Raw genomic sequence first — 24,520 nt, 5'->3', positions numbered from 1 at the left:
CGGAAGACGGGCCTCCCCGGCCGGCCACCAGGGGCTCCACTGCGCGGCTCCACCGTGGAACCGCGCTGGTGCCCTCTGGCGGCCGACCGGCACGGACGCCACAATATATATACAAGAAAGACTTGTTTTGAATTTCCCTCAGTGTCTTATACGAGTGGTTTAGGCTTAACGAACAGGGATGATACATTTGCTGAAAACTTAATTCCAGGTGTGATGATTATAGGTAGCACATAACTCGTTGTTTTAATTTGTCATTTGAAATAGCCCCATGTTACATTTGTAATGAATCTATAGTTACTGATAAGGTAACGCTTACATTAACTAATCCAAGCAAGAAATGCCCTAAAAATGACTTGGTTTTCTAAATAATATCTTTACTTCACGCTGAATGAACTACTGCATTTAGACAATAATATTATCTGAATGGCAATCGCTGTATCGATTCAGAACTAATACAAAAACTACTTATACATCGGCGTTAACCATAAACATCTTAAATAACTTGAACCAAACGTAGTAACTTTTTCTTTCGGAGTTAATTACTACTATGCCACAGAAATAAGAAATAATTAGCCTCAAGCACAATATCAATAATGAAACATTTTACATGTATTATAAACACGCAAACAACCTGAATAAAAGGGTAAATCTGTGCTTATACATTTCGGTTTAGATTAGAGAACAAAGTTGATCATACTTTACAGATAATAAGTAAAGACAAATTACTCTAATTTTGTCATTGACTCAAATACACAAGCAAAACTGCGGTAAACAGAGAATTAAGTTAAATAGCATTACAAACTGGTGAGTTTACCATGAATCGTCAAATACTGTCGTATCATATTTAAATTGCCTATGTGGCACTATATATAAAACAGTTTGTTTGATATCAATTGATGCAATTGATTGCTTCATTTATTTCAACAAAGACAAAATACTGCGTAATATTACCTCTTCCCATCGGATTGGTCCTCAGTTTTTTAATCCATAGAAATGTTGCAACCAAAGATGATCAGAATCGCATTAATTGCTTCAGCTGGATGAATTCCGGCGACATCCAAGCAACTCGAAGCGCAGAGCAACGCCAGAAACCCATTCAGTAGGCTCGATGCGCACTACCGTCGCCACCACACTCTCATCAAACAGGTTAGTGACCGGAGTATTGCCATTAGTGTTGCCGATGAACACCTGAAAAGACAACCAAAATACAATAAATTTTCGTTGAATCAATTGTCTTTGAATGAACTGCGTAAAACATCGTATTAGACCAAAACTTTCCGAAAACAGGGTATTTCGGGGCAGCCTTAAATAGAGTAAGGCCTACAGTTCATCCTACCCAGACAATCTGTTTAGAGGAGGCATAATTTCCAATTCGAAATTACGCTATAGATTTAGGCCCCTCGGTTTATATTTCAAATTATGTTTTGTATTTTCTTTATATCCAAGGGAGCCCTCCATAAATATAATAACATGTTCGCATATAATATGAAATAACTTGGATTATGTGGCTTTTTGTGAGTAGCCCGCCCGCCCGGACGAGAGTTCTTCCTCTTGGTTTTTTACAACATTAAACAACCGGTTTAGATTTTGTCTTTCCTGACTAGGAGTAATTCAAAAACAACAAAATCTTGGAGATGTTACAACTGTTTGCACACTGTTGTAGTTGTCAGACCAAGGTAATAAATTAGTTCACCTTGATGATTCCGTTTCCATCAGTCACGCGATCATACAGGGATGAGGGCTGCTTCTGATACGCCGCTGTGTAGTGCGTCACATACCACCCGGCCAAGCCTTGCGTTATGATACCAGACACCACTGTACTCTCAACGAGGTCCACCTCGATCCAGGAATTGGCGTAGCTGTACATGTATGCAAACACACAGTGAAGGTGCATGAGAACCAATGACATGACATTGCTCCGGAAACAAAGCCACTTTTTAACACAAAACTTTCTTTATCACAGTGCTCAGTTTTTATTTGGCCTATATGAGATAGTTCGTCCGCAAAATTATTCATGAGAGGTAATTTGCTAGAACCCGTCTTGAAGCAGTGGAGTAACTATTTGAGTCAATGACAAGTGCCTGCAAGTCAACCTCAACTCCATTATAAGTCAATTAGTCTCAAGTCAAGTCACTAGCTATTCAAATGAACTGTTACAAAGACAATATTCCTTTGCCATTGTTCATCCCGTTCCTGTATCGAGTGTCGGGTGTGGTGTTTCCCTTTGATGCCTACCTGGACGTTGGTGACCACACATTATTGTCGTTGAGACGTGCGTCAGTGGCAGGGTAGCCTGAAGAACTATAGGACGCCGTGATGCGATCATCAGGGATTGTCCCGTCCTCCATACCGAGGGGCTCTGGACTCGGGCACTCAGCTATGACTGTGAAGCAAGGGAGGGAACGCAGTTTGTACAAATTTATTATGACAATTCACCAACTTTTTTTCGGGAGCATCAATCCCACGGTTGTGCCTTTCACAAGTCATCATGCGTGATAAATTGTAACTCCAAACATCTTTAAAATCGCTAACTATTTCTTTTAACAGTGGTGTCGATTTGAAGGCGTTGCTGCCCTCACGCTTAGGTGGACTCTTTCGGCCAAGCAGGGCGCCATCTTGTGGCGAAAACAAATGAAATATGTTCACTACAAAGACAGTACATTTTGTATTTGCAAGGACATTTATGTGCTTGCTCCCTTGGATATTAAGGACAAAGTAAGAGTAACGAGTAACGTCATTCTTTTTAACCCTAAAAGAGCCGGGGCGGAATCCGTCCCCCCCCCCTCAACTTCTTCCGCGACCCGAGCTGTTATGTCTTTTTAGCCTCGAGCCTTGCGCATCTTTTGATACCAAAAACATAAAAAAAATCCCGTATACGTCGTGTACACAAAGCATAATTGCCATTAGTACATATGAATAATTAATTAGCCATAATTCCAAAACCTTTTGGTCTATAGTCATGAAATGTCTTGGGTATGTTTATGAAAAGTTGCTTTATGCATGTACCGAGTTTCAAATGTTTTCGTAACTCGATCGCCGAGATCTTAGGGGGGCGGAATCCGCCCCCTCCCCGGCTGAGAGATGATCAAAATAACCCGGCCCTTTTAGGGTTAAGAAGCAAAAGCCTCAGCATAGTATCATTATGCCTATTTTACACCAAAAAAATCATTCAATTTATCTTTTAAGTCCTCGACGATTTGAACATAATTTTGGAAAACAAAATGGTCCAGCCAGTTGTATATGTCGTGTGATTGAGGATATCCGCATGCTAGTGCATGGGGTTTGGTTAACATCTTAAGGTCGCTTACCAGCTGCGGTAGGTTCCCTCCTTCCCGGGCAACGCTTCCGTATCTCTTGCAAGACTATCTTCATCCAGTGATCCGGATTTTCAGGATCCGGTTCCGGTGGAAGACCGAAGTAACACACCCTCGCCTGGCTCTCCACACCAACCAAGAGCACTTTGATTTAAGGAAAACTATTATCATCACGTGATGAATTTCCTGTCTTTCATCTTAGTTATACTCTCAGGTATTGTTGGGGTCGGTAAGATTCGTCTGGGCGTCACTAGGATTACGGGGGAGAGGAGCAGAAGGGGTGTCTTGTCTCTCTGTCTGTCTGTCTGTCTGTCTTGATTGACTGACTGCCACACAAAGCAGAAGTACTCTTACAAGAAACTCCGGACATAGCTCTTTACCTCCGAACAACAACCAGGCGAAACACAATCAGCAGATTGACTTCATTTTCGTTAGGAAGAAGTGGTGGAAAAGCATCAGAGATGCTCAGGCTCAATTTCTTTAACATCGTGGGGTCAGATCACTGCGTGGTCTCAGCCAAGGTGATACTCAGTATGCGAGTACTCAAGAAGCAGGTGGAGAAAAAGGCCAAGTACTTGTGGAAGGCTTTGGATAGTGACAAATTGTTTCAAGAGAAATACACAGTGGAAGTGAGAAACAGATTTGAATCTTTGGAAGTGGATGAAGATGCAGCGAATAGCTAGTAAAAACGCTTCCTCATCTGACTGTTCAAACGGTACTAACACTTGTACCCAAAAGCAAGGACAAATTCTATTAAAACAATCCTAGAGTCCTTTAGACCAGATGTCAACTTTGCTGCAGAGGGAAAACAAGATGAGGGCGTATATGTTCTTAAGAAAGAACAGCTCTACAAGGTCTTTGATGGGGTGTTGGCTAAATATCTAGCCAAGAAAATCAAGAGCATCGGAGATAGCCATGCTAACAAACAACATTCTACAAAGGTTGGACCCTCGTCAAAGAAGTTTCTGGAAATTGTTCTTCTTCTCAACCAAGTCAGATTGCTGGGGAAACTGTTGAAGATCGACCCAACTCGTGGTACAACCACTTTAAAAACCTCCTTGGTAATTCCCCAGTAGCGGAGACTGAGGATGAGGAAATACAACCAGAACCTGCCGATCAACGATGGACCACCCTCAAAGAGTACAAAACTGCAAGAAGGCTTAATCAAACCAGAGGAGAGATGTGGGGAAGAAGGGATAGTGCCGGAGGCGCTAAAATGGTTGCTCATATACACGCTTTGTTATACATCTCCAACAAATCCCTTCATTGACCAAGAGTTAAATACCCAGGCATTGGACAGTGCCCAACTTAATTCTTTTTCCGAAGTCAGGCGATCTCACGAAGGCTGATAATTACAGACGAATCAGCCTCAGCTCTGTGGTTGCAAAGGTCTACAACCGAATGATTCTGAATAGAAACCGTCCAGTTCTCGATCCTCTGCTGGGCAAAAACCAGAACGGCTTCAGAGAGAAGAGGTCCACAGTCTCACAGATACTGGCTCTGGAAAGGATCATCGAGGGGTAACAGGACGCATCTCCCAGCTGTCATGACCTTTGTCGACTTCAGGAAGGCGTTCGACTCGATCCACCGAGGGAAGCTCCTGGAAATTCTGCGAGCCTACGGAATCCAAGCGCGCATAGTACAGGCAATCAACGATGTGCATTTTAACATTTCTGCCAGGGTGCTGACTCCCGATGGCGAGTCAGACATCTTTGAGAATATGGCTGGTGTACTGCAGGGTAATACTCTCGCGCCCTATTGATTCATCATCGTCCTTTACTACGTGGGGAGGGAGGGGAGCTTGGTTTCACTGTCTTGCAAAGCAGAAGGATGGGTGCTGTGGTAGAGTCCGACTTTGACTTTGATGGCGACATTGCTCTCAGCGTGGAATGAGAATGTAAAAAGATTGGCCTGAAGCTGATTGCCTAGAAGACGGAATTCATGTGCTTCAACATCAACACTAGGGATGCAAAAATCAACACAAAGGACGGCACTACCCTTGCTGTGAAAAAAAATAAATGACTTCAAGTACTTTGGCTCTTGCATCAACTCAACAGACAAGGACATCCCAGTGAGGAATGCACAGGCTTGGAATGCTTGCCAAAACCTTAAGAAGATCTGGAAGACTACAATGCCGGATAAACTCAAACGATCGGGCGCTATTCCGTGCAAGCGTGGAGTCCAGTCTGCTCTTCGGTTATGAGACATGAAGCCTAACTACAAAGCAAGAGGGTCACTTCGATGGCTGCAATACTCGCATGCTGAGGATGGCTGTAGACGTGGGCTGGAGGGACAAAGTCGGGAATGAGGTGCTCTACGGCAACCTGGTCAGAAATAGGCGTCTGCGATTGGCGGGATACTGTGTATGACGCCCAGAGATAGCTGCACTCATCCCATGAGAACCCGCACAAAGAGTATAGCCTCTCGAGGTGGGCAGATTTTAACCTACGTGTATGAACCAGATAACTTTGACAAGGGTCCATTTTTGTCGTTTAAAGCGCGTTTTTGCTACGCCGGGAACTCAGTAAAAATGATTGTCTGCAGAACTAAGTCCTAAGGAAAAATCAGCATTTTCCACCACAATCATCTTATAATACGCTGTCTGTCTGATGTCTGTCTGATGTCTGTTTGTCGCAAAAAAAGCCCAAGGAGTGCGCGGAAACACATAATGGTTGTATCAATGATTCCTTTGATTATGCTGTCATCCAGTGTGGTAAATTGTGCTCCGATTTCACTGTCCTTTGAAGTCCCGGTTGGCACGTGAAAAAAAATGTATTGGGTAAACGACCCTATCAGCCTTTTGAAATGCTACATGTTATTCTTTTTTTGACAATAATTCTCCGCGGGTTTTCTCCTTCACAGTTTATGTTATGATCTTGTATCGACATATCGACCATGATCTCGAGTGGTGCATAATACTCTGACTTCATGATGATGTCATCAGGTATTGTTTTATTTGTTAGATTTTAAGCCTTCTGGTATATGAAGGTTTATATAAAGAGTTTCGGTAACAGTTCGGTAAACTTTTCATTTACAGGCATATGACTCTGGCTTTGTTTTTGTATGTGTGTATTTTGTGATTTTTACTCTTTTCGCCCCAATAGGGTGACTTTCCCATAGACTTGTGCACAAACCTAAACTGTCACCTAACCCAAGTTTACCTTATGTTTTTTCCACGAAATTTAGTATTTATACTAATTGGACCATGAGGAATCGATCTAGATGGTTAGCGACTGCAAAATTCCTTGTCCTAAGGGTCGTTTTCATAAAAGGGCGACAGTCATTTTGTCGCCTCAATAAGGTGTATCGCCCTATTGTGGACGGAGTTCGCAAAACCTGTCGCCCTATTACAGTAATAGTAGTAATATAATTTACAATTGATGCAAAAGGGCGACATATTTCTCAAGTGTCGTCTCGATTATGGCGACACACCCTATGGTGCGACAATTTGGTGTCGTCCTATTGTTAAACAGACCCTTAGGACAAGGAATGTTTTGTCGCAAACCATCCAGATCGATTCCTCGTCGTCCAATTAGCCTAAATACCGAATTTCGTGGAAAAGGATTAGGTAAACTTGGGTTAGGTGACAGTTTAGGTTTGTGCACAAGTCTATGGGAAAGTCGCCCTATTATAGCGTTGGTAAGAGTTATTATAATAATATACTTACAAGCGATTTTTTGTAAAACAAAAAGATGACTTTAACCTGTAGCTCTTGGCGATGAGATAGCTCATCAATTGATAAACATTTTTAGTCCCGTACGTCAGGTTGCTTGACCTTTACTACCGGGTCTACCGGAAGGTCAAATTTAGGTGAATTCAAAATATGGAAATGAGCCATATTTCCATAACCAAGATTTCCTTCGAACGGTTAACGTGGTGATAATAAAGATTTAGTGCGATTTGAAATCTCAATCATACCTGTCATTGTTGATACCATCAGAATCCAAGTTACTGCTCCGTCCATTCTCAGAGATTTAGTGAACGGTAATCCGTATGGACGGTTGATTGTATCACCCGTATACAAACCACACCAACATGCCTCTTCAGATACGTAGACCACCGTTACTGCCAACCAATCACGAACGAGCACGAGCGTCTTGCAAGCATCCAAGCGTATTTGATTGGCTAGGTGTATGCTTACCAAGTTGTGGTGTCAGTTGTTTATTACAGTGATAATTTATTAAAACGTTTACAATTTAAACGACAACCTTGGGCCAAGCGCGTACATAACCAACAATCAATACACCACGGCTAGCAATTACTTGTAGCCCAGATAATATGAAAGCGTTGATTATATATGGATAGTGAATCTTTGGAAATTGTCTGAAGCGCAACGAAATCTTTCAGAAAGGTAGATATTAAACACGAAACGAAAACACGAAACTAAATTAGGACTACAGGTTCTCGGCGTCTCTGAAATGACGAGCAGCAGACATAACGCTTTTGTATATTACATTATGAAAGCGTTGATTATATATGGATAGTGAATCTTTGGAAATTGTCTGAAGCGCAACGATATCTTTCAGAAAGGTAGATATTATACATGAAACGAAAACACGAAACTAAATGAGGACGACAGGTTCTCGGCGTCTCTGAAATGACGCGAAGCAGACATAACGCTTTTGTATATTACATTTTTGACAAAATGAAGAAAAAAACCCAAACTGAACAAACTGAACAAAACAACCAAAAAACGGGGCAAATCGATACAGAACGCCTAGGTACGAGAAATGGAGTTTCGTGCAGTGAATGTGAACCGAATATACAGGGAGGTTCAAAAGCCACTTTTGACAGCAATCTTCATCTATTTTTATATATTATTTTAAACTTGATTTTCTTGAAGAGGTACCGCTATCTTCAGACCAACCAAAATATTACGTGTTTCAGTAAGTGTACGACACACGTGGTAATTTCAACCATTCTAGAAAGTACTTTTTAACATAACGAGACTCGATCATATATTTGTCACCGTCCTACACGTTTTCACACCTTATATACCTTTACTAAGCGAGATGTCGCGCTTTGCGCAGCCCTGCTAGCTGGGCGGAGTCGTACAGTTTAGCTCCTTTTGCATGTTGCCCCTACATGGGCGTGGTAAACCTTGGTGAAGCAATTTTGCAACATTTTTCATAATCAACGTCGGCCGACAAGCGTGGAAAATTGATACAAAATATATCTTTTCTTCAAAATGAAAATTATTGTGTCAAAGCATAATAATTGTGTCAATTGCCGTAAAGTGCAAATTGCGGCAGTGCACATGAACGCAATTTTGATCATTGTGTTATTTCTACCACAAATAGCGATACCCAGCATCAGAAACTGTCCAGTTCCCATCCTGGGAAATGTGTTATGGTCGGTGATTCGAAGGATTTTTTTCCACTAAAATTTATTGCAATTTTTGCAGTTCTGTGTTAACAGAATGGCGAAGATTGTTCTTATCCTGTTTGCACTCGAGCTGGCTCTATATAGCTAGTTCGCTGGTATTAGTGTTTGCTGATGGAGGAAGTACATGTAACGACACTTTAAAACTGGCCACGTTATGGGCTCTCGACTAATAAGAATGGGTAAACTGTCTTAGGTATTGATGAATAGATATTTAAAATTAAATGGAAAAGTAAGGTAGCACTTCATTTTCACCACAATCGTGCTACAATACGCTGTCTGTCTGCTGTCTGTTTGTCACATTTTTAAGGTCCAAGGAGTGTCCGGAAGCACAAAACAGTTAATAATAATAATAATAAAAACACAGTTTTTATAATAGCGCATCACACCAAGGCCTCGATGCGCTTCACAGGAAACAACAGTTAAAAGCAATTAATGGAACAGGTAAGTTTTAAGGAGTGTTTTAAATTCAATTTCGGCATTGACAGTTCTAATATGGTGTGGGAGAGAGTTCCAAAGCGATGGTGATGCATGCATGAAGGAACGATGTCCATAAGTCTTAGTGCGAGTGACCGGTGTACCGAGCAGCACTGTTGAGCTAGAACGGAGGGTGCGTTGTGGCTGGTATACTTGAATAAGTTCACGGAGGTAATATCATATCAACTGGAACCTTGATTATGCGGTCATCCAGTGTGGCATATATATGCTCCGATTTCCGGTTGGCATTATAAACTTGTAACTTTGAACAGATGGACCCTAATGGTGGCGCATAATACTCTGACGTCATGATGACGTCATCATGTATTTATTTGTGTTATGTGTAGCCAGAGGTAATGGACGTGAAGGCCTTCAGATAACAGTTTTAGGTAAACTATTTCATTTCCACACATATGACTCTGCCTTTCGGTTTTGTTTTGTTTTGGGGAGTAATTTGTGGTTTTTGTTGTTTGCTTGTTTTATGCCGAATATATATATTCCTTTAACTTGTAACTCTTGAACTCAATAATCAGTCATGTTCATACTTGGCAATGAGATAGCTCGTCAATTGCTTAACATGTTTTAGTCTGGTATGTCAAGTCGCTTGACCTTCACTACCGGGTTTACCGGAATGTCAAAGTTAGGTGAATTCAAAATAATGGAAATGAGCCTCGTAGCACAACAAACCAAGATTTCCTTCTAACGGTTAACGTAGTGATAAGAAAGATTTAGTGTGATTTGAAATCTCAATCCTACCTGACATTGTTGATACCATCAGAACCCAAGCTACTGCTCCGTCCATTCTCAGAGATTCAGTATGGACGGTTGATTGTATCACCCGTATACAAACCACACCAACATGCCTCTTCAGATACGTAGACCACCGTTACTGCCAACCAATCACGAACGAGCACGAGCGTCTTGCAAGCATCCAAGCGTATATGATTGGCTAGGTGTATGCTTACCAAGTTGTGGTGTCAGTTGTTTATTACAGTGATAATTTATTAAAACGCTTATAATTTAAACGACAACCTTGGGCCAAGCGCGTACATAACCAACAATCAATACACCAGGCTAGCAATTACTTGTAGCCCAGATAATATGAAAGTGTTGATTATATATGGATAGTGAATCTTTGGAAATTGTCTGAAGCGCAACCGTCTATCAGAAAGGAAGATATTAAACACGAAACGAAAACACGAAACTAAATTAGAACTACAGGTTCTTGGCGTCTCTGAAATGACGCGAAGCAGACATAACATTTTTGTATATTAAGTTTTTGACAAAATGAACAAAACAACCAAACTGAACAAAACAACCAAAAACGGGGCAAATCGATACAGAACGCCTATGTACGAGAAATGGAGTTTCGTGCAGTTAATGCGAACCGAATATACAGGGAGGTTCAAAATCCACTTTTGACAGCAATCTTCACCAATTTTTACATATTATTTTAAACTTGATTTTCGTGAAGAGGTACCGCTATCTTCAGACCAACCAAAATATTACGTGTTTTAGTAAGTGTACAACACACGTGGTAATTTCAACCATTCTATAAAGTACTTTTTAACATTACGAGACTCGATCATATATTTGTCACCGTCCTACACGTTTTCACACCTATACCTTTACTAAGCGAGATGTCGCGCTTTGCGCAGCCCTGCTAGCTGGGCGGAGTCGTAAAGTTTATCTGCGTTTGCATGTTGCCCCTACATGGGCGTGGTAAACCTTGGTGAAGCAATTTTGCAACATTTTTCATAATCAACGTCGGCCGACCAGAGTGGAAAATTGTGTCATTTTTATTGTGTCAAAGCACAATAATTGTGTCAATTGCCGTAAAGTGCAAATTGCGGCAGTGCACATGAAAAAATTATGATCATTGTGTTATTTCTACCACAAATAGCGATACCCAGCATCAGAAACTGTCCAGTTCCCATCTTGGGAATTTTTTATGGTCGATGATTCGAAGGATTTTTTCTCCACTAAAATTTATTGCGATTTTTGCAGTTCTGTGTTAACAGAATGGCGAAGATTGTTATTGTCCTGATTGCACTCGAGTTGGCTCAGCTGCTTTGCTGGTATCAGTGTTTGCTGATCGATGGAGAATGTAGCGAGACATACCTAATGCTGTCATTTTGATTCACGATGTACCTTGGACCCACGACATAGGCACCGCCTAATAGTAAATGATATGCATGTTAATCATAACAACAGCTTCATTCTCTCCCTTATGTTATGACTGAAACCATTAGTTCAACGTGAATTCAATATCGAACTGCCATTGTAGACATAATTATGTATAAAGAACAGATTTTGCAACGTTCTGACTTATTCTCATCTGCGGCCACTGTGACCAGTTTGCATGCTGAAGTACCACATTATCGAAAGTGTTGAGCTGAATTTGGCTAAGATTACAGTGGTAAAAAATACGGCGACTTGGTCATGGCGGAGAGTACAGGATCGAGAATGGAATGGGATGACAATTTTTGGGACGTGACAAGCGACGTCAAATACAGAGGACGCAGTGTTTGGTGTGATCGGTGCAATGTCTCCAGATTAATAGATAATGTGAGAGATGGAGACAGACTAGAATTCAACAATAGCAATATGTCACGTGTGCACTGGGGCATCTACGTCGGTGTATGGAGCAGCTTGCGATGGGGTGTAGTCCACTACATTCCTGATAACGAAGAAGGAAGAGAATACTCGGACGTGTTAACGTCCTCTGATGACAGTTCCACAGTGAAAGTACTTGCAGTTAACTCCATCTATGATTTTATTATGAGTAAAAATAAAGTAAGAATCAACAATTCAAAGGATAAACACTTGCCACCGGTAAGCACGGAACTTTGTGTTGAATCCATTGGGACCGCTCTAAGAAACGTTGAAGTCATAATCAACAATAAAGGAGATGGGAAATGGTCACCTATAGACAGTGAAAATATTCTCGACGAAATCAAGCGTCAGTTGCCGGGCGAGACGCGCAGGTGTGCATGCAAAGTTCCGTTCGAAAACAGTGAGGACTTTGTGAACTACTGTCGGTACGATAACTGGCGCATTAATTTCGCGTTAGTCAGTGACTGGTGCGATTCCTGGCAGTCATTGCCGGGACTACGTGCGGGTGACAGGCTGGAGTTCAATCGAACCCTACCGTACGCGCACTTGGGGCATCTACGTCGATGAATGGGGGAATGACCGCCACCAAGTTGTCCATTTCACCCCGGCATACGGAAACGGGAAACATTACTTTAAGAACAAGAAGTCAGGTTCCGGGTCATCAGCAAGTGATGCACCTGCTTTCTGCGTAGCGTCAATCTCGGAGGTTACTGACAACCAGAAGGTTAGAATCAACAACGAAAGAGATAAGACCTGGCCACCATTACTCAGGGCAGACATCTTGACTGAAGTTAAGTTTCATTTGGAAGGTCAAGATAAGCACAAGCCGGAGTATAATTTTATCTCAAACAACTGCGAGCACTTTGTGAACGTTTGCAGATATGGGTTACATCGAAGCGACCAGGTATCCCGGTTGAAATTCTGGAGAAAAAGTAGTATGCTAGCCCCCCAAAAAAATATTGGTTCTAGAACCGCGCCTGTAAAGCAAGTATTATTGGGTAAGACTGATTGCCAAGGCAGTGGCAGCCCACATCTACCAACAAGTAATGTGGACGCCATTTCTCCTGCGTTTAGTCGGTCTCTGGTCAGACCGAAGTTCCGGAATTGATGCGGCGACGCGGTGTTTTTTTTGGGGGGGGGGTGGCTTTTTTTTCAAGCTTGTATTGTACAGACAAGGTGGGTACTATTTTGCTTGTTTATGTCCTCATTATACATTGGTGTCCTCCATAATTTGCCTTTGTGCCCTTTATCATTTGCCTTGGTGCAAAATTTCCCCATTCCTTGGTGCTCCTTGGTACAAAAATTTGAGGAGGCGCGGCAATAGAGGGCGCTGTTGTAGCTTCCGTGTTAATTTGGGGAAAAAAAGGTTGACGCACATGATTAAAATCGACACGCGCGCTGACCAGAGACCGACTATTTTTTTTTGGCCTTATCGCTCTAATCACAAGTGTAGAAACCCTACTCGCTGACTTGTCACGTCGGATCACATTCTCCAACAAATTGACATTGAAAAAGGTGAAGCCGCAAATCGTTGAACCTTTCTTCAGCCTTCGATACGGTTGATCATACGATACTGATCAGTCGCTTGTCATCACTTTGAATTAGCGGCAGTGCTTAGTCTAGGGGCTAGACGTTGTTATGTTTTGATACGCGATAACCCGCCGCCACGATTGCCCGCCGCCGCGAGAGGGCGCTATCACGACCAACCAGTATCGCCCACGGACTTGTCAGGAACAACGTCTAGGGAATCTCCTGAAATCCCCCCCCCCCCATACTACACATACTATATCAAAAGAGCTGACCAGTGTAGTTGCACAAAAGGTCTTGCTGCATCTGTCATTGCACCGGAAGAAATTTGAGAGTTTGCTTCGGAACTACTATAATTGTTTTGAATTGCGCGCTGCATAGGCCCATATTAGGCCAAACAGGTGCGCGCGTATTACACAACCAATACGAGATTCTCTAGACGTTGTTCCTGACAAGTCCGTGGACGATATTGGTTGGTCGTGATAGCGCCCTTTCGCGGCGGCGGGTAATCGCGGTGGCGGGTTATTGCCAGTGCTGGTTATCGCGTATCAAACCATCGTCTAGCCCCTAGATTAGGCAGTGCTCTGAAATTTTCACATTTTATTGTATATCTAACTGACCGTTCTCTCTCACTGAGTCTGCGTTCAAGATGCGATCCGAATCAGTTTCTGTGGTCAGTATAGTGTTCCACAGATTTTTCTTTGGTGGGCAAGTGCGATTCTCTACACTGTAGCCCACATGCCTGGGCAGAATATCCAAGAGTATGATTGTTGTTATGCAGAGGACATTCAATTGTCTACATAACGCATCCTTTAGTCCAAGTCCATCGAGTTCAGCAATTGAGGTAGAAAACTTTGAGGCTTGTGTCGATCACATCAGAGGATGGATGAGTTCATAGTGGAGTGTCATAGCCGAGCGGTTAAGCACCAGACTCAGCTCTGGTGTATCTGATCAGCAGAATGTGGGTTCGAGTCCCGGTCTCGACCCTTGTGTCCTGAAGAAAGACAAATTAACCCGTATCGCTTCGTTCTTCGGATGGGAGTAAGGCCGGATAGGTCACGTGTGTTCTGTAATGCACGTAAAATAGCCCATACAATAACACTTATCGCTAAGAGAAGGGGTTTGCCCCTGTATGTGCACGTGCACATGTAGCCTTATTAAAGGGAATGTACAACGTTTGCTTTTGCTGCAATTTTCAGAAATAAATGGATTTGGAGGATTAGTATGTTATAGCAAATATTGTTAAAATGACTTGTTTCACGATTTGGGCTTGTAAATGCTGGAGAAACCAAGAAAACCTATCATGTTCTTGTAGTCTGGTTCCCTGACCCCACCTAAGTTGAAACAGAGCAATTTATAAACTTTGTGGAATTGTAAGGTCAGAGAATCAGTCTAGCAGACTTGTACCCCTTCCCCGGTGTGTAATCAATTTCAAAGAAAATGCGGAATAACTAATTATAAAATATTAGGAGCACTTTTTGAAGGAAAAAAAAAAACAGTTTTCTCCAACGCTAGTCGGCCGACCAGCGTAGGAAAAATCCCATTTTTCTTGAAAATGACAGCACACCAGGAGCAACGATTTTACAGAATGTTTTAGACTGTCATTCCATAACAATCCAGTTAGGTATTTCGTAATAATTTGATCATTTCGTTTTGTGATGTTTGGAAATGTTGTATCTTCCCTTTAAGTCACCTATTGTTAAATACATTAAATCATCATGGCAATATTGAAATTGACCAATAGTTTTCTCCAATTTTGCGTTCCTATAATTTCCTTCGTTTAATTTGATATGTTTTGTTTTGGTATAAAAGTCTTCCCTGCCCCAAAAGTGCCCCATCAGGCTTAATTCTACTTTTTGTATTTAGGAACCTGAACCCCCAAAACACAACATTTTTTTCCAGCGACCTATTATTTTTTTCCTTTCTTCCATTCTCCATAAGGAGTTCAATAGTCTTTTCTGAATCATTGGAGATGATTGCGATGTTTGGTGACTGCAAACACACCGGTCCTTTCAAAATAATTGTTGATGAATCTTCAAAACTAGAAAGCACTCAGGGAGCGCAAACCTAAGGCTAATAATAAAAACGCCCACTTGACTTGTTTCCACTGCTAGTAAAAAAAAATTATAGGATGAATTATTAAATAGAATATATTTGTTATAAGTACAATGTAAATAAAAACTAATAATAAAAAGAATTAAATTCATTAACATATTTGAAGGGTACGTAGGTGCTGTTGAAAAAAAATTGGAAAAACAAGTTTTGTAAAATGACCGTTGAAGGTTTAGCCTATATCGCTTAAAATTATTTAATAAAAAAGAATTTAATTTTTTTATAATTCTTCAGTTGATATATATTAAGAAGGGTGAATTATATAATTATAAATGATAAAATATTAAAATACATTTTAATGTTTCCTTAATAATTACTTTTGAGTGGGCGTTTTTAACCCAGGCAAAATCAAGGGTATCGGGTTAAAAACGCCCAGTACCTTCCTTGACATCAAACTGCCTCATTTATCTTCAAAGACCTCACTATTAATGTTTGTTGTATGAGTAAGTATTAGCTATTAGAGTCCTACCACATAAATATTAAACAGTATATTGTGTGAACTGGGGAGGTACATGTAGGCAGTATCACTAACTGACGTTACGTAGTGGCAAGGAATCTGGCATTTGTTAGGGAATGCCCGAGAAATCATGAGCTCATGGCATTTCGCAAGACATAAACAAACCTCTATTATAGTAAAAATGACTAGAAATGGTATTAGACCCAACTAGACTGGTTTCTGCTCTTATGCTCTAATAGCAGAGCTTCATCAGTAGTAAGCCATACCCGATATTCGGCTAAAGTCGTGTCAAATGTTAGAATGCATACATGTAGATAAGTGCATCTAATACAATTTTGTGTGAACCTTGTAATGAGTCCAATTCCCGGTTATTGATAAAACGTTGATTTGACAAGTAAACCTTTCAGATTTTCGGCCCTTTTATAGGCAGGAATTGGTTCGCTGGGAAACAGATTGCATAATTTTGGTTGTTCCGAAAGACTAGAGGTGGTTCTTTTGGTCGTGTTTCATTCATGCATGATGTACATGTATTGCTCACAGTTTTCAAATTGTACGTCTATTATGACTGGCAATTTTCTCTTTCTTGTGGTTACAGAGTAAAAGTTTCTCCATGAACGCATTTCTTTTCTCTAAGAAATGTGTCTCGTTGTTACAGAGATGTGCGTATCTTAGTAGTTCTCCTTTGATAAAGCCTTAGGTAATCAGCAGTAGGCTAAAACATATTTGCCTAATAACATGGAACTATGCTTTGGCTTAACATGATGGAAAAAGATTGTTCAATATTGGCAGGTATTACATATATAAGCCTACAAGTTTGTTATGGGCAAATTATTAACGCTAATGTTCCACTTACTTCCACATAAATATACCTGTTTCAAATGATCCAGCTGTGTTTGAAAAGACGTAGTATGTGTTTTCGTAAGTGTATACAATACAAGTACTAATTTTAACCATTTAATAAAGTGCTTTTTGAACATTACGAGACTCGATCATATGTTTGTCACGGTCCAAGTTATTTTCACATCTTTTACATGAACTTTTACTAAGCGGGATGCCGAACTCGCGCGGCCCCGCTACCTGGGTGGAGTCGTCAAGTTTAGTTCAATATATGCATTTTGCCCCCAAGTGGCGTTATTTTTTAAGTGGGATTATTTTTCATAATCAATGTCGGCCGACCACTTTTTCTTGAAATTGACAGCACACCAGGTGCCATGATTTTACAGGATGCTGTCATTCACTAACAGTCCAGTAAGGTATTTCATAATAATATGGTTTTTTGGGTTTTTTTATGTTTCAAATATTATAAGAAATGTAAATAAGTAGTAGGCCTATTGCAAAAAAAAAAGTTACTTTTTGTTGCGTTTTCGTAATCACTACTTTAAATGCTTCAGTTCTACATGGTACGTGCTTCATGATTTTGTTTAAGTGCGTTTGCAATTTGGCTATTCATCGATCAATGCCTTTGTGTAATTTTTTACCATAAATAGCGACACCCAGTGTCAGAAAATGTCCAGTTCCCAGCTTGGGAAATTTGTTATGGTCGGTGATTCAAAGGATTGTTTTTCCTCTAAAATGTGCGATTATTGCAGTTATGTGTTGGCACATGGGCGTCAATCCTGGGGGGGGGGGGGACACACCCACACTTTGTGAAGGATGGGGGAAATATCCAATCCCCCCCCCCCGATTTTTGAATTCGTGTGTCTCATTTACAGGGCCCTATTATGTACTATCTTTTGCTTAAAAAAATTGGTTAAAGTGATCAGAAATTGCCTCAGATCGCACCACAGAGCATCAACATTCCAAACTTTTCGGGATCACTCAAGCGGGTCCCGGACCCCACGCCTTTAGCTTAGAATGTATTAGCTGATTCAATGACTTCAACCTCGAAAATTATCTTTAAATTATTATCTTTTGCTAAGCATCTAGAATCATTTTTTTTTCTTTTTTTTTCACGCTCGTATTAGTTCTGATCGAGGTATCTGCCCCCCCCCCCATTTTTGAGAAGCGATTGACGCCCCTGTGTTAGTAGACTGGCGAAGATTGTTCTTGTCTTGATTGCACTCGAACTGGCTCTAATTGCTTCGCTGGTATCAGTGTTTTCTGATTGAGGAAGTAGCGAAACTTACCAAATGCTGTCATTTTGATTCATGCTGTACCTTGAACCCACGACATAAGCACTACCTATAATGCATGTTAATCATTACAACTAGCCTCATTCACTTCCTTGTCTTATGAATACAACCATCAGTTGAACGTGAATTCAATATCGAACTGCCATTGCAGACAGAATTATGTATAACGAACAGATTTGGCAACGTTCTGACTTTTTTCTCATCTAGATCTGCGACCATTTACCAGTTTACATGTTTAAGTACCACATTATTATGTTGAAGTGTTGAGCTGAATTTGGCTAAGATTACGGTGGTAAAATACGTGGACTTGTTCATGGCGGAGAGTACAGGATCGAGGCTAGAATGGGATGACGATTTTTGGAACGTGAATCTGAATGATTGCCTAACAAGCGACGTCAATTACAGAGGAGTCAGTGTTTGGTGTGATCGGTGCAATGTCTCCAGATTAATAGATAATGTGAGAGATGGAGACAGACTGGAATTCGTGAAAAGCAATCTGTCATGTGTGCACTGGGGCATCTACGTCGGTGTATGGAGCAGCTTGCGATGGGGTGTAGTCCACTACATTCCTGATAACGAAGAGGGAAGAGAATACTCGGACGTGTTAACGTCCTCTGATGACAGTTCCCCAGTGAATGATGTACTCGCGGTTAACACCATCTATGATTTTATAATGAGAAACAATAAAGTAAGAATCAACAACTTGGAGGATAAACACTTGCCACCGGTAGGCACGGGACCTATTCTCAAGGAAGTCAGGTATCAGCTCAAAGACCTACACGAGAAGTCTGTACTCGAGCAATTCTACGTGTGTAGAATTTCGTTCAAAGACAGTGAGACATTTGTGAACTACTGTCGGTACGACTTCGAAATTGTAAGCAAATGGTTCAGTAAGGCTGATATCGAGGGCTTTATTCGTAAAGTGCGCGTAGGAGACAGACTGGAGTTCGGACTCCCTTCTCCGTACGACGAGCGCTGGGGCATCTACATCGACCAGTGGGGGGACGACCGCAAGCAAGTGGTCCGCTTTCGGTCCAAGGGTAGAGATAAGCCAGAACTTTGTGTTGAATACATTTGGACAGCTCTAACGGACGATGAAGTCAGAATCAACAACGAGGGAGATTGGAAATGGTCACCGATAGACAGTCAAAATATTCTCGACGAAATCATGCGTCAGTTGCCGGGCAAGACGCGCAGGTGCGCAAGCAAGGTTTCGTTCAAAGACAGTGAGGACTTTGTGAACTACTGTCGGTACGATAACTGGCGCATTAATTTCGCGTTAGTCAGTGACTGGTGCGATTCCTTGCAGTCATTGCCTGGATTACGTGCGGGTGACAGGCTGGAGTTCAATCGAACCCTACCGTACGCGCACTGGGGCATCTACGTCAATGAATGGGAGAATGACCGCTACCAGGTTGTCCATTTCGCCCCGGTTGATGGAAACGGGAAAATCTTCTCCAAGAAAAAGAGTTCTGGTTTAGGGTTCCCAGTAGAGGACGCACCTGCTCTCTGCGTATCCTCAATCGGGGAGGTTACCGGCCACGATAAGGTCAGAATCAACAACAAAAGAGACCAGACCTGGCCACCGTTACTCAGGACAGACATATTGGATGAAATTAAATTTTATTGGAAACGTCAGTCAGATGGCCACAAGCCGGTGAACCGTCTTTTCTCCAACAACTGCGAGCACTTTGTGAACCGGTGTCGGTATGGGGAACATCGCAGTGACCAGGTATCTCGGTTGACATCCAAGATACGAAAAGGTAAATAAAGACAGTTTAGTGACCATTTGGCAAATCTTTTTTTTTAGAAGTTTGTTAGACCATTTGAAGACCAAGTTAAAATATATAAATGGAAAAGCAACAACTTGAATGCTCTTACCGAACAATTACGTAAAAATATATTGTAACATTTTTTCCGAAGCCAACAATTGTGGTCGATTTGGAAGATTGCCCCGAGCGACGACAGTAGTCATTTTTAAGCGCCAATCAGGTATTATAATATATAGCTTCCTTTTTCCCTGGCTCAATTTAACATATCTTTGGTTATTTTGATCGGGCACACATTCTACCGCTCACAATTTGATCTAAAATAACTACTTTTTAACTGCATACTTGTCTGTATCTAATGGGCCCTTGAATGTGTCCTTAGTCCTCTTAGCCCCGAAATGTTGCCAGTTTACAACATCCGTAAATAAAGGCCAGACTTGGAACATGTACAAAAACATGTAGAACTTTGTCACATTTTGATTTTCACATTTAGGCTTAGTTTGTAGTTTAATTTTGCTTTAGAAGCATACGCACCCTCTTTATAGGCTAATCAGAAAGTGCTGCCTTTTCAGATGTCAATTATTCGTGACATTTCCAGATTCGTTTGCACACGTTAGCGCATCAAAATTTCAAAATGAAATTTCACGAAAAATAGACATCTGAAAAAGGCAGCACTTTCTGATTAGCCTATAAAGAGGGTGCGTATGTTTCTAAAGCAAAAATAAACTAAGCCTAAATGTGAAGCATAAATGTGAAAATCAAAATGTGACAAAATTCTACATGTTTTTGTACATGTTCCAAGTGTGGCCATGGTAAATTGGTAAATATGCGTGGTAAATTGGCCACATTTATGGGGCTATAGTCCTCCTTGCTTAATTTATTGGGTTTTTTTTGTGATTTCAGCTTTCAAACTGCTGCAGGATTAATACTGCAATCTGAGAGGAGGCTCGCTGGGCAACGGACAACATGCATGAATGGTTGCTGGCACTTCATCACTCCTCGCGAGAACTCCAGTGGGACCATAGGCATTGAGAAACATTAAAAAAAAAATCACAACATTTGCCTGAAATAATATTTCCACAATTAAAATATTACGTCTTCTAACCACCATATTAGGCATGCGCGTTTTGATATAATAGCCAGAAGAACTATTGTTTTCTTTGTTGTAAATGTGTCATTTAGTGGATGGGAATACACTGCGTTCACGCGTAGGACGCGAAGTACGCGCTACTTTGTGTTGCATCATAATACTGCTGGTTTTAGAGAGCCAGCATAGTGTCTTCATTCTTTGTACCGTTCTCTCTAAATGACTGCCTCACCGATTTTCAGTGTGTAACATGGTTGTTGACCGATGAAGAGATCCGGGCAGTGATATCGGATGTAATCACATCATACCACCAACGAATCGGCTTAAACCGACCTACTGTGTAGCCTAGGTGCGTGAAAATACTTCCTGTCAAACAAAAACATTTTGAATCATTTGAAAAAAATTGTGTTGAGTCTCGGGCAGGTTAGCCGTCAATTGTGTAGTCGATCGGTAGACGGCATAGGTATCAGTGATAAGCACATTGCACATACTGTCTCGAGGCATGTCCACTAAAGTCAACATGAACGCCCGCGCGAACATGGACACTTGACAAGCTCTGCAAAATACACATACTTTCATTAACCCAAGCAACTCTCTTGTTTTGAATAATTATAATACACTAGTATTAGTGATACCAAAGTAACAATTTGTTCTCTAACTTAGCTTATTCATATATTATATATATATTTGTTTTACAAGTGTACCTCATCTCCTGAAGACAATAACAGCATACTGATCCACCGCAAGTCACATAGTGTAACCGCAAACTCTAGTTTACACTTCCGCCGTGCAACGTTTTAAATGTTATTTAGGTATATTTGCTTATTAAATAACTAAAGCCATAATGAAAGTAAAAGCCTTGTTTTTTTGATGAATTTTCCATATCGACCGAACTGTATTGTAAAAAAAAAAAAATGCGTTGTTGAACATGTAAATAATCGCAGCTTGTATATTTTATTCTTTTTTTTCTGAATAATTATGTTGACTGTCATTAAGCATTGTCGTTAGTGTTTTCCCAAACCTGCAACATTTATCAATATTTGCGTGTATGTATAAGCAGCGTTGGAACAATGCCAAAACCCCAAAATGCACCTAGCGAATTAATGAGCAGAACCTTAGTAAAAGTGACGATAGAGATGGTCCCAATTGCCCTGCAATATGTAATATCTTCGTTAAATTTGCAAATCCATGTAGTCAAGCGTGCAACCAGCTGACATTAACTATAATTAGCTAGCTGAGTGCAAGTCTGACTGTTTTCTAGGAAAATCTAAATGTTTTTCAGTGTTTCCTCCTACCGCCCAAGAATTGTGTTTAACGAAACATTAATTGTGCGTAAATGTTGGTGTACGTATAGCAAATGGGTACATGACTATTCCCCACGCTTAACAATTAACAATTATCTTTACTCCGCTTGAATTTGGTTTATGCTGCTTTAAACGAAATTACATGCAGACTCTATTATAATGTAAATATTCGTCAGTTTAATTTCTTTACTGTCGACAATACAGATAAGAATTTACACAGCGTTCAAAATGCCTATTTTAGCAACATTAAAACTAAATAATAAATACCTAAAACAGTTTACCCCTTCCTATTGGTCAAGGGTCCGTCACGTGGGTGGATTTAAACGGCTAATGAAACACGAATTGGTTTCAAAACTCTTTTTCGATTCCGTTTGGAATCAAGACTACTAGATATTTTCTTATACAAGCACATTAAATACACATTTGAATCTCATTTTTATTCTTCAAGGATTGCCGTATAAACCGCCCTGTGTATAAACCGCAGTACACATTTTCATGGGCAAATCAACGTATAAGCCGCGGCTTATATTCCAAAAATTACAGTAGTCACATTTCTATATTTTATATTGTCCCAACTACGTTGTAAGCATGACCGAGGTCAACTATCACCAGATCCTAGTATGGACCATGGTACATACACCAGAGGGGTTGTCGGTAATTTTGTCAGGTATCTGTGGTTTGCTTAAAATTGACAAGAACAGTATTGGGATTGTGCACACTTCCAAAGGCTTGTATACAAGTGCTCAAGCTGCCAGCATTCCTCCTGATGACGAAACAGTCTTTCGGTCAACACCTGACAGTTTTAGGCTTAACCTACGCTATCAGGTATAGGCCCTACACACGGTGTCGGTAATAAAATAGATTTGTGTATTCTGGAGTTGAAGTAGGGGAGGTGCCTCAAATTACAGTTGACATAAAACATCTCCGTGGTGTTTGGAGTGTGTCTGGAATTAAATAAACCTGACCTCTAAACCGGGACAGTGCATTGCTGCATGCTAAAATGTATTTTATTAATGTAATGTAAGTTTGTAGTTGTTGAAGTTAGGAAAACAAAGCTTAAATTAAAAAATAAGGAAATAATTTTACTTCGTTTTAACTGAAATTTGATTTAGAGGACGAACATGGCTTAATAAAGAGAAACTGCCAGACCACTCTGCGTTTGCTCAACAAACGCGAACCTCTAACTCTTTCTTTTTACTGCACAGCACGTTTCCGCGGGATTTCTTCTAAACGGATTATGATATGAACTTTTAACTTTCAATAATATATCGACCCTCAACCCAAGTGGTGCATATTACTCTGACGTCATTATGACGTCATCGGGTGTCAAATTACAAGCGATTTTAGCTGAAAAAGTGACCAATGACGTTCATCTATAACTCTTGAACAAAGCAATCAGTGTTTATATTCTGTAATCAGATAGACCATTAATTGATAAACATTTTTGTCGCGTACGTAAACTTGCTTGACCTTAACTTCCGGGTCTACCGGAAGGTCAAAGTTAGGTGAATTCAAAAAGAAGACGTTAGCCTGAAATCAAAACAAAGCAAAATTTCTTCCGAACGGTTTACGGTATGCTCACAAAACCTTGTGTGAACTTGTACCGGTTACGAAGATGTTATAAATTTTGTTACGGCTTCATGACGTCGTCAGGTATCAAATTACAAGCGATTTAAGGGCAAATTTTGATAAAATAGTTTGCACTATATCTTTTAAACTAAATAGAGTATCGTGTTCATTTTTTTGTGAGGTTGTAGACTATGCCGTGAGAAACATTTCGTGTTCCCAGACACAAAACTGCTTGACCTTTACTTCCGGTGTTACCGGAAGTGAAATAAAAACTGAATGTAACAAAAAAAAACCGGAAGCATTACTACAAACATATATATTATGAAAGTGTTTAGTGCGGAATGCCAGACACAAAAAACAGTGTGATGACATCATCATCCGAAAGGGCGCCCCATAGCAGCACATAAAATAGTGTTTCTTTTCTTTAATTTTAAAACCATAGGTTCCAATTTTACCAAATCGACCCTTGATATTCTTTGATTAACCGCAGATAACTTAGCAAGGTTTCAAATTCATGACGTCATCTGACCGGAAGTTACTTCTTTGAGAATTTGTCAACGATCATATTTTAAATTTAATTTTATCATTTGATCCATGTCGTATATCTTAGCCCAAATAACGATACCATTACAATGTTCACCTTTGCTTCCAAATACTGTGACGTCATCAAACAGGAAATTCGGTGTGATAAGTACATACACTTTTATTGTCCATATTTTCATACGTTATTGAACTTCACAATGAACATCCATTCCGAACTAAAACCGTATCCAC

At 40.6% G+C, this 24,520-nt stretch overlaps 1 protein-coding gene across 1 annotated transcript; it reads right to left on the bottom strand.

The window, feature by feature from the left end:
* Window positions 1-1,032: 1,032 nt before the first annotated feature.
* Window positions 1,033-3,372, bottom strand: LOC119730961 (lactadherin-like). Its single transcript, XM_038204032.1, has 4 exons — window positions 3,309-3,372; window positions 2,236-2,383; window positions 1,694-1,859; window positions 1,033-1,188 (listed from the first exon to the last, which is right to left on the bottom strand). The coding sequence occupies exons 1-4, from the start codon at window positions 3,370-3,372 to the stop codon at window positions 1,033-1,035; spliced, it is 534 nt and encodes a 177-aa protein (XP_038059960.1).
* Between the last annotated feature and the right edge of the window lie 21,148 nt (window positions 3,373-24,520).

This window comes from Patiria miniata, unplaced genomic scaffold, assembly GCF_015706575.1.
Source record: "Patiria miniata isolate m_02_andy unplaced genomic scaffold, ASM1570657v1 HiC_scaffold_1, whole genome shotgun sequence".
Taxonomy (NCBI): Eukaryota; Metazoa; Echinodermata; class Asteroidea; order Valvatida; family Asterinidae; genus Patiria; species Patiria miniata.
The sequence above is the reverse complement of the archived record's forward strand: the minus strand, read 5'-3'. Positions and strand labels throughout refer to the sequence as shown.